General features: G+C 32.7%; 2 protein-coding genes across 2 annotated transcripts; both read left to right on the forward strand.

Annotated features, from left to right (window-relative positions):
* The first annotated feature begins 183 nt into the window (after window positions 1-183).
* LOC133703667 (FT-interacting protein 3-like) lies at window positions 184-2,650 on the forward strand. The gene has a single exon (XM_062128277.1). The coding sequence runs from the start codon at window positions 184-186 to the stop codon at window positions 2,500-2,502; it is 2,319 nt and encodes a 772-aa protein (XP_061984261.1). The 3' UTR covers window positions 2,503-2,650.
* Window positions 2,651-5,627: 2,977 nt separating this feature from the next.
* Window positions 5,628-6,492, forward strand: LOC133702931 (CASP-like protein 1C2). Its single transcript, XM_062127267.1, has 3 exons — window positions 5,628-5,913; window positions 6,028-6,130; window positions 6,242-6,492. The coding sequence occupies exons 1-3, from the start codon at window positions 5,759-5,761 to the stop codon at window positions 6,473-6,475; spliced, it is 492 nt and encodes a 163-aa protein (XP_061983251.1). The 5' UTR covers window positions 5,628-5,758; the 3' UTR covers window positions 6,476-6,492.
* The last annotated feature ends 5,128 nt before the right edge of the window (window positions 6,493-11,620 follow it).

The following is an 11,620-nucleotide window of genomic DNA, read 5'->3' on the forward strand; positions in this document are numbered from 1 at the left end:
TATGATCACAGATTTCAGGCATTCAAAACTTTCAGAGGCCTGGTATTTTTATATACTTGGACATTAATTTTCCTTTGAAAGGTCTCTGCTCCTACAACAAAATGTCTTAACAGGAAATAAAGATCCAACACTAAGCAGTGACTGATTTTTTTCACCTTCTGTTATATCTTGTAGTTTGAGCAAATGCCTCCAAAAGAGAAACCAAAGGAGGACTACACCCTTAAGGTGACATCACCTGATATCGGTGGAAGGACAGTCTTAGGCAGTGACAAGCTTACTCTAGTTGAACAAAGACAGTTTCTTTATGTCAGAATTGTGAGAGCCAATGGCTTACCAGTGAACAACATGACTGGCACTTGTGACCCTTTTGTGGAGCTGAAGATCGGAAACTACAAGGGAATAACTAGATGCTTTGAACAGACCTCAAACCCGGAATGGAATGAAGTCTATGCTTTCACGAGAGATCGCCTTCAGGGTGGGAGATTGGAGATCATGGTAAGAGATAAAGAATCTGCGATTAACGAGATTATTGGCTGTCTTTCCTTTGATTTGGGCGATACTCCTACGCGGTTTCCACCAAATAGTCCATTGGCACCACAGTGGTATAAATTGGAGGATCGCAATGGGGTTAAGGTTGCAGGAGAGTTGATGTTAGCTGCTTGGATAGGGAATCAAGCTGACGACGCGTTTTCTGTTGCTTGGCATTCTGATGCAGCTGCTGTTAGCGGCAAAAGCGTGACAAACATTCGTTCTAATGTATACCTCTCCCCTGTGCTTTGGTATTTAAGAGTTCAAGTGATTGCAGCACAGGATTTGACACCTTCAGACAAGAACAGGAAACCAGAAGCTTACATCAAGGCTGTTCTTGGGAACTTGGTTTTGAGGACTACAGTTTCAAAGGATAAGAATCCGAATCCTACTTGGAATGAGGAAGTGATGTTTGTTGCAGCAGAGCCATTTGATGATCATTTAATTTTAAGTGTGGAGGACAAGATGGGAGCTAATAAGGAAGTATGTTTAGGGAGGTCTGTGATTCCTTTGCACCAAGTGGAGAAGAGGTTGATGCCTCAAGCTATTGGTGCTCAGTGGATCAATCTTGAGAAGTATGTTGCGGAGGGTGAAGAGAAGACAGAAGTGAAGTTTGCCAGTAGACTTCATTTGAGGATCTTTTTAGATGGTTTATATCATGTTTTTGATGAACCAACTTACTACAGCAGTGATTTGAGGGCAACATCTCCCAAGTTATGGCCAGAGAAAATCGGGGTCTTGGAGCTAGGTATCCTAAAAGCTGAAGGGTTGCTACCAACGAAGTCCAGGGATGGTCGTGGAACTACCGATGCTTATTGTGTAGCGAAATACGGGCGGAAATGGGTTAGGACGAGTACTATAGTAGACAGTTATGCTCCAAAGTGGAACGAGCAATACTGCTGGGATGTTTATGATCCATATACAGTTGTTACCGTTGGAGTTTTTGATAATTGTCATTTACAGGCAGGGGACAAGAACGATGGGACGAGTGATCCACGACTTGGCAAAGTAAGGATTCGGTTGTCTACTCTCGAAACTGGTAGGATTTATACACATTCCTACCCGCTTTTAGTCTTGCAACCTAATGGATTGAAGAAAATGGGAGAGCTTCATTTGGCTGTGAAATTTAGTTGCAACAACTGGATCAACTTGTTTCATACTTACTCACAACCTTTGCTTCCTATGATGCATTACCTTCAACCATTATCAGTCTATCAGCTTGATAGTTTAAGACACCAAGCTACTTACATTCTCTCTTTGAGGCTTGGCCGTGCCGACCCACCCCTAAGGAGGGAGGTTGTGGAGTACATGCTTGATACAGGTGTAAATAGATGGAGCTTGAGAAGAGCAAATGCAAATTGTGAGAGAGTCATGACATGTTTGAGTGGAATCGTTGTTCTTTGGAGGCAGTTTGATCAAATACGCCATTGGAAGATCAATTCAGCAATCACAGTCCTGATTTACTCATTGTTCGTTGCCATGGTTATGTGCCCAAAACTAATATTGACTGCATTCTTTCTAGCTCCTTTCGTGTTTGGAGTTTGGTGCTTTCCAAAGAGGCCAAGACATCCTCCACATATGGATACCAAATTATCCCATGCTGAAACTGCACAACCTGATGTACTTGACGAGGAATTCGATTCGTTTCCATCTTCCAAGCAAGGTGAAGCACTAAAGACAAGGTATGATAGATTGAGAGGAATTTCAGGGAGGTTGATGATAATTATAGGAGATTTGGCAACTCAATTGGAGAGGATTCATGCTCTTGTAAGCTGGAGGGATTCACGAGCTACTGCAATGTTTTTGGTATTCTGTCTCATTGCTTGTTTTTTGGTTCATAAAGTTAAGTTCAAGTACTTGGTTCTTGTTATAGGGACTTATGCAATGAGGCCTCCAAGACTTCGTGCTGGCATTCCTTCCATTCCTCAAAATTTCCTCAGGAGACTGCCTGCTAAAACTGATAGCATGTTGTAAGGAAAACATTTTTATGATGTGCTGCGGCCAGGTTTTTTTTTTTTTTTTGCCTTCTAACATTTCATAATGTCGTCAACAAGCTCAGGTGCTGCATTGTTGCATGAAGCAGAGGGCATTAACCTCTGCTTATTGACAATGGGTTTTGAAAGTCTTAATTCAGGAGTTGATATGCTTCCTTTATCCATAGGCACTTCCACCTCACACTGTTCTCCCTTCGTATTTTTCTTGTTGACAAATATTCATTCTGGTCTCTATGTTCAAACACCAATAAAAATCACTGGGAAGCAGCAGCTTCAAAAACTGATAAAGAAGCTACCACAAAAAATCTCAATTGTGCAAGATTCCATGGCAAGCCAGTCGGAACTGTGATGAAGTTTTTGCCAGGAGCAACAGGTGAAGTTCTTATAGTGAAACGTTGTTTACTGATATGAAAGTAACTTCTAATACTTCCAATATATTTTTTCTTAAAATAGAATTCTTCGTTGGATTATGCAATGTACTGAAATTTAGTAGATACATAGTTTAGAGATGGAACTTGAAGAATAACAGAACATTATCCGCTCCAGCAATGAAGAGTAACGCTAAGCAGTCCTCCGACGTTACTGGATAAGCACTAGCAGATGAAAAAATAAAGGACACTATTTGACAAGTTTACCATTGCCACAGCCCAAAAAACATGAAAAGAAAAGGGAAAAAAGCTCGTTGCCTATGTTATTTAGTTTAATTTCAGTTGCACTACTTGTGACTGAACATCCATAATCCAAGACAAGCTAATGGCTAAATTCCAAAGACAGTAGCCATTGATAAATAACAGATATTTCTTCATGCTTTGAATAACTCGAAAAGTTACTTCAAGAATGAAAGAAACTTGTACAAAATCGCTGCATCTGACGACAAAAATTCTCAGAGAAACTTGAAATCTATCATTTAAATCAGCATAGACCCAGAAGTATACAGAAATGCCAACGTTGATAGTTGAGATAAATGGCAAGAATGTATACAGTTATATATAGCTCCCACATTCCAGAAAAAATGATGGATTTGGAAAAAAAAAAAAAAACACTGGGATGGCGGCACCCATTCCTAAGCACTTCAGAAAAGATTGGCTCAAGACCCACAGCCCGCAGTCAATGTTTGAAAAATTAATCTGACTTAGCGGTTAACCTATAATTTAGGTCATATAAAGACTAAATCAGATTATTTTTAAATAAAAATAAAAATAAAAATAAAAAAAGAATTGACATTGTATGATTAATAAAAAAACCTGGATTAATTGAGCCGATTGACCTAGAAAAAATATGATCAATTTTTTTTAAAATAATAGAATTTTTATTATTTTTATAAAATAAAAGAAATTAACTGACATGTGTTAACACACTTTTTTTTAGATTAATGTGGGTATCTGAGTCAGCTTGCGCGTATCCCGACTAATCTCACGGACCCTGAAATTAATGACCATATAAGCCTCTAGTGGTCATCATATTAGTAACCACATGACTCGAACCTGAGATTACATAGAAAATAAACTTTTTTATTCTAAACTCTTATTAGAGGCCATTTACTATATGATTAACCTATATTAACACACTCGATTTAAATTGACGGGATGAACCCAAATTGGGTTTAAAAACTAGGCACACTATTCAATGTCATTATATTTAAGATTAGTTTGTCTCCAATTTATTTATTAAAACATAATGAAGGCCTTAAAAAAAAACTGAAACGCAAAATAAAAGGCGAAAAAACTATGAAATAATAAAAACAAGAAGAAAAAAAAGAGTAGAATAGAATTTGCATTATGATGATGCAGGATTGAAAAACAACACAAAGGCTTTCAAGGTAGCTGCACAAGCTTAGAAAATTTGGGGATCGATGGAGTAAACTACTCAACTTAGAAAATTTGGGATTTATAATTTATTTTGAGTTAAATTTTTAGTTAAAATAGATAAGATGTTAATCTGGTAAAATAAAATTAATTTGATAAAATTTAGTTGAGTGAGCCCTACTTTCATAAAAAAATTAGATTGTGTTCAGGTATGCTTGGTGTTTTTTATTTTAAAATATATTAAAATAATATAATTTTATATTTATATTTTTAATATTAGCTTATCAAACTAATAAAAAACATAAAAAAATATATTAATAGAAAGCTTTTAAAAAAAATCAAAAGCTTGAAAAAATACGTATTAATCTAGAACCCATAACCCCTTTTCCGGGTACAATGATGAGCTTGAAAACTGTGCCTCCAATACCTATCTACTCAGCCATAAAAAGTCCGCGTGGACAATAGCGGTAAAACTCCGGTCGGATTGGTTTTGGTAGTTCAACTGCTCATTGATAATTGGAGCCGAAATTGCCAAATGATGAGCCTTTTATTTTCACAATTTTGTTTTTATTTTTTTATTTTAAAAGATTTTTTTTATTTTTTTATTTATATTATTTTTTTGTGTTTTCAGATCATTTTAATGTGCTAATATCAAAAATAATTTTTTAAAAATAAAAAAATATTATTTTCATGTATTTACGAGCGAAAAACACATTAAAAAACAGCTGTTATCAAATTAGAGTATTTGAGAGTGTGTTAATGATTGTTTTTTGAAGTGTTTTTCACTCAAAAATATATCAAAATAATTTTTTTATTTTTTAAAAATTATTATTGACATCAGCATATCAAAAAGATCTGAAAACACAAAAAAAATTAATTTACAGCAAAGAAAAAAATAAAAAAATTTAATTTTTTTTAAAAACACTTAAAATGCAAAAACAAACAACCAAATACAATGAGAAATAACATATTTTATTTTATATAAAGCAAATAAAAGTAAAATTTTTAATAATGGAATTATTCTAAAATAAAATATAATATCTCATTATTTTTCAAAGTAAATAATTTTTTTTTATGATGGAGAAATCGGTAAAGTGAGACTCAAATTGAACAAAAAAAAAAATTAGAATCTATCTTTATTAAAATAATTTTTAGGATCAATCTTTATTAAAATCAAAGACATTGAAGCCTGTAGCTCCATGCATTGACCGGTTACCAACCCTTGTTTTCAGAAAGATACCATTGGAGGAGACGAGATCACAGCCCTCTATCTCTCTCTCTCTTTCTACACATCACAGCTCCTTGCTAGCTTCACCCACCTGGACTATCCCAGGCTTTTGTGTCCGATTGTTTCTGCATTTAAGAACTTCCATGGACACTGCGTTTGCCTCTTCATACTAACTTTAGTCATCCAACAAGAGCTTAACCTCCATGGCTAAGAGTAACAAGATTTTCACCAACACCCTCAGGCTCCTTGCCTTGGCTGCCACTGTGGTTGCAATTGTCTTCATGGTCACCAGCCATGACTCTGCCCAAGTCTTGAACTTAACATTCACTGCAAAATATAGCAACACACCAGCATTCAAGTAAGTTTAGTTTCCCCGCCTTTCTGCCCTGACCCCTGGATTATTATCATCCTATTTTTAGTACATTTTTATGCCTGCCTTGTGGTTTTACTGGTCTCAAATGCTGGCATTTAGGTACTTGGTGATTGGAGAGGCAATTGCAGGTGGATACACCGTTATATCTATCATTCTCTCGTTCAAAGGCCTGTTTTGGCGCTTGATTGTAATCCTAGATATGGTAATTAATGATGCAGATCTTCTTCTTCTTCTTCCCCTTTTAGCTATATGTGCTTCTGTGATCATGAAATATGAATTTATGAATTGTAATGGGAACTTGCTTGTCATATAGGTCACAACAGTGCTACTCACATCAAGCATCTCTGCTGCGTTGGCAATAGCTCAAGTGGGCAAGAAAGGGAACACTCATGCTGGTTGGCTACCAATTTGTGGACAAGTTCCTGATTTCTGCGACTATGTGACTATAGCTCTTATTGCTGGTTTTGCTGCAGCAATAATTTACTTTGTGCTTCTTCTCTGTTCTCTCTATGTTGTCCTCAGTCCTATTTTTGTTGCAACACCTTAGATAAGCTTCCTTTGAGTAAAGACTAAAGATATATACTGTAATTTCATCTATACAATTTGGTTTAGCTTATATGCTTCTCTGTTTCTCAAGGACTGCTTAACCTTTGAAAGAATATATGTACCTCTTCCCCGACTGATGATCACTTAACATATCGGTGTAGCATGCTTGCTCTAGTTATTGTCTTGTAGATATGACAGTAGGAACCCTTGGAAAGGATTTTCTTGAGAATCTTCATATGGCTTTCTGCTTGAGGCAACCACCTCAGAACATTTAAGAGTTAACAGGCCTAGCAACGAGAAGCCACTAAGCATGACTGCATGAGGAACCATGGAAATCACTAGGCCTACAAAGGAAAAGGAAAGCAAGCAACAACAGATATTATAAACTTTATTCGACGGGCTATGGTGCTCTTGGGGTTTTCATTATTGGAGCTGGAGTCCTTAATTAATACTGTGTGGCTGCAGCAGACTTTGTGATGTAATTTTCATTACATTTCGTTGCATGTTTCCTCGACAGAATCAAAAACGTCCTTTCCAGTTTCCTTGAAGAAGCCATGAACTGTATTCATCATTTCCATCAAAGCAATTACGAACCTTATCCACACCACTCGTTCTAAAACGTCCCTGATAAATGAGAGTGATACAAGCGTGGTTAGGACTTGAATATTCCCATTGTAGATTCACAAATTAATTATTTGAAGAATATAAGTAAATATAGCTCAAGAGTAAATAGTAGACGTTACCTTGTGATCTGTAGAGCTTTCTTCAGGCCATGTCATTTTCAGCAAGGCGTGGTTTTCAAACAAAAACATCGTTCTGATGATGATCAGAAATATTTCTAGCACAATAAAAGGCCATACGTATCATTGCCCGATGAACCACAGAAGATGTGACAGCAAGTGAAGCAGACTCCCGCAAGAAAGGCTTCACGCTAGTCACAAAAGATCACTATTTAAGCTGCGTAGAGGTAGTAGACGGTGAGGAATTCACTGAAATCAAGAGCCATTCCCGTCCTTGTCCAGGGCTCCAAAGAACTTACGTTTTGTGATGCAAGCGAAACCTTTCTTTTCAAGGAATTTCTTATATTCACTGAGGGTTATTCATCCATATTCTCCGTCCTCATCCATTGATGTTTAAAATGAGTTACATTTTCTTCTGCTGCCTCGACAAGTTTTCACAGTAAACGCAGTTTCGCATATCTCTTCCATGCTCCCTGCTTTCACTGCCACTGGCGCCACCGAACGCGCTAACCAGCAACCAGGGAACTGGTTATAATATAACAATAACCTCAATGTTAATCTTCTATTTATAAAGACAGGCTAGACGACAACATATTTTATTAACAGTTAGAAGGTTGTTCCGCTGCAAGAGGGGCTTGTCTCTCTGTGTTTTTTCTTTTTTTTAATGATAAGTTGCATCACTTTTTAGGCAATTGAAATTTTTTTTTTGTCTCTAGATAATTTATAAAATGCATTCCTCCACATAATACATTTAATAAATTTTCTAAAATTATGATTCTAAAATTTGAAATAATAAAATAAAAAATGAAATATAACTTATTAACTATCAAGCAAGCTTGATAATTGAATAATTGTGAAAGTGTTTTTTTTCCTTGAATTTTTTTTTTACTTTGATCATTAATTTTTTGTTTAATTTGATTTTTCCACATTGCATTGATTGATAATTGAGTTTGATGATTTATTTCGTGCTCTTTACTTTTGAATTTTTGTAATCTAAAAAAAAATTCTAACATTTAATTGGTTCTTGATTTTGAAAAGAAAATTTTGATTTGATTTTTTTGTGAATAATTAAAACTGAGAGAACCAAAATTGAAAGTGCAGTCCTTTATTTAAGAAGAAAATATTTTTCTTTTTTGGTCCTTTATTTCCTTTATCTAGCTTGGCCATTTTGTGTTTCCTTTTCCATTTTGCAAAGTGATGATTTAGCTTGATTATTCGGTTTGTGTTACTTTCTTTCAAGCAATTGTAATCTAAATAAAAAATTTACCAGCACTAAGTTGGTTTTTGATTTCACAAAAACAAGTTTGTTGTTTGTTAAAAATTAAAAATCAAATACCGAAATTAAAGGCTGGGTGAGATGGCAACCCTTAAAACAAAAAACTGGTGTCAATGCCTTTTTTGGCTTAAGATTTTGACCAAATTCGTTTATTATCCTTTTATTTTGAAAATTATACGATTTAGTTCAAAACTTTATTTTATTTATGTTTTAGTCTCTCAATTTAGAAGAACTGAGACAAAGTTGCTTAATTATAGCAAAGGAGGGAATGTTATCAAGAGGTCACATTTCATCAACGGATTTTATTCAACAAGAAAAATTCAATTGAGGTTTTTTAAAACCTTAATCTTGTTTGAAAAAATAAATCAGGATTAAGAGAGCATTTTATTTTCTAATTTGATTTTATATTTTTGAATCAATTTTAGAGGTTTTTTGGATTGGTAAGTTAGGTTTTTTAGGTTCTAAAGGTGTTAATTAGGGATTTTTTAGGTGAAAATGAGTTAAAAAATAAATTTTGAGATTAAAAGAGGCCCCTACCCCCAATTTAAATTTAAATGTTAGTGTTGAGATTTTTTTTAACATTTATTAGTGTACATAATTCTCAATCTATTTTATTAAACATATGCATTAGATTTTGAGTTAATGATTAATATTTTTTTATTTTTAGAAAAAAAATGTTAACAATATCTAAATATTTTTTTGTTTTAAGTTAAAAAAACTGATATGACCTGTAACATAATACAGATCAATTATCTAGTAATTATTAACATGGTCAGACTTGTTGGGTTGATTTGAGAAACTCAAAACTTAGAATATAATATGGCCTGAATTTTTAATTGAATCGAATAAGACATTGATTTGATTAAAATTAAATAATTGAATTGATATTTTAATAACTTAGTTGATCAAGTCAAATCCAGTCAGGCAAATATCAAAAAAATTTAAAAAACAAAATGATGTTGTCTATAAAAATAATAGACCCAAATGATCTCATAACCTAATTTAATAATTCAATAATCTAAACTTCTTTTTAGATTCGTTCTTCAAAACCTGACAACTATAATATAAGAGCTTTGCTCCTATCTTTAGTGAAACACTAACTAACTTACCTGTGCTACGTTAATGGTCGAATTAAAAATTGTTTTTCAATGAAAAAAGCAAAGAATAAAGTGTGAGCATTGTCAATTTGTTTTTTAGCTTGAAGAAAATTTTGTATTAATTTTATTTTAAAGCTAATTATTGTTGTTAATAACAAATGATTTCTTTTTTAATATAAAATTCATACAAATACAGCTAATTCATGTAAAATATAAAAGAAAAAAACTTAATTCAAATCAAACTAATCTTTTAAAAGTGTCATATAACTAAAATACAATTTAAAAAGATCAATCACTATCTAGAAAGATTGAGTCGATTTTCATTCACAAACAAGAAAGTAAGAACAAATCAATATTTAAATAGAAAAAATTAATGGAAAGAGATATATAAACAAAGATGTCAAGCATTAATGTGTTAAATCCACTCACCAGACCGCAATAAAAAAACCCTAAGTGTACATAGGCCTAGAACCCTAGGCCTGCACCTAGGTTTTTTAATTTTTTTCCTTATAAGTGGGCGCACTTGTATTTTCCTTTTTTTTTTTTTTTTAAGGTGAGCGATAAATCTCATGTAGTGGTAGGCAACTTGTTACTAACTATTATTTTTCTAGTAATCTTTGGTGATTAGAAAACTAGGATAATGTTTTCTACCCTAAAAAAACCTAATTTTTAGTTTTTTTTATTTGAAAACACCTTAAAAAACATAATTTATTCCTCAAAAAATCATCACTATGAAAAACAAAAATTAATTGATTAAAAAAAACCTAATATAATTTTTATGGAGAAGAAAACTGTCTCCATTAAACTCCTTTTGAAAAAAGAAACTTATTGATGCAAAGATTTTTTTTATGGTAGAAGCTTGATCAACCAATAACATTTTTTTTTCGTTGTTTCCCAGCGAGTTTCTTTATTTTCTTTCAAATGTATAATTGAAAAATAAACGAAATGAACTTTTAAACTAAAATCAAAATTCTAAACACTTTAAGATTGACCATACATTTTCTAAATGTTTTAAATTGTGGTTCTCTCTCTTTTAATTTTGTCTTTCTACTACAATATAAAATTTTATCTTATGAAATTAAATTATAAAAGAATTAAATAAAATAAAATATGAGAATAAAGTTCAAAATAAAATTGAAAATAAAATAAATAAAGAAGCTTGAGAGGCGATTCAATGTTCATATGAACAATGAATAACTCAGTTCACATATTAGCTAATTAACTAGATTATTTGCCCCGTTATGCCATGGGCTAGATTACATTTTTTAAAATGTAAAAAAAAAAATCATACAAAGCAAATGCCTTTTCTAGTAGGAAAAATAAACATTGTGAAGGTTGAGTTGATGTAATATGATTATCTTGGTAATAGAAAGATAACTCAGATGATTGGTAAAAAATTATTTGACTAAAACAAAATTAAAATGACATCTTTTTTATATATAAATATTGAGATGATAACATATTATATTTATCTAAGTAACTTAGATTAACCTTTCAAATCTACAATTATGATCATAAAACCATGATAACCTCATAGAAAATAAATTATGATATTCAATTCTCAATTAATTCAATGTTGAAAGATAAAATTGAAAAAATAATTAATAAAAAAAACTAAAATTAACTTAGGTTAACCTACTAAACTTGTGATTTGGACTATGTAATTAGAATAATTCTATAAAAATAAAAAATAAAAATAATTAAAAATATATATATGATATTAAAATAAATAATTTTATGTGAGATGAATCACAATTAATTATCATCTCTTTTATCTAGTATTATGTTAATAATAATAATAATAATCATTTAGCTGCGGAAGGTTTCGATTGTCAAATGCTTGGTTTTTTTAGTACCTTTACGGCATGGTATACTTTTGTGGGTATTTTAGACTTTTCCTCTGTGATATTGATAAGGCTGTATAGCATTCATATACGGTTATGCATGCCACGTGTTCCCCTCATTATCTCTTTCGTAAACCTCTACCACAAGTATCAGGTTAGAGTAGACGGATGGATGGATGGGGAGAGAGA

This window comes from Populus nigra, chromosome 9, assembly GCF_951802175.1.
Source record: "Populus nigra chromosome 9, ddPopNigr1.1, whole genome shotgun sequence".
In the NCBI taxonomy this organism is placed as follows: domain Eukaryota; kingdom Viridiplantae; phylum Streptophyta; class Magnoliopsida; order Malpighiales; family Salicaceae; genus Populus; species Populus nigra.

Excerpts from the sequence above, each read along its gene's own strand:
- LOC133703667 (XM_062128277.1), top strand. The coding sequence starts at position 184 with ATGCCTCCAAAAGAGAAACCAAAGGAGGACTACACCCTTAAGGTGACA.
- LOC133702931 (XM_062127267.1), top strand. The coding sequence starts at position 5,759 with ATGGCTAAGAGTAACAAGATTTTCACCAACACCCTCAGGCTCCTTGCC. Across the intron at positions 5,914-6,027 it reads AGCAACACACCAGCATTCAA|GTACTTGGTGATTGGAGAGG; the intron begins GTAAGTTTAGTT and ends GCTGGCATTTAG. Across the intron at positions 6,131-6,241 it reads TGATTGTAATCCTAGATATG|GTCACAACAGTGCTACTCAC; the intron begins GTAATTAATGAT and ends CTTGTCATATAG.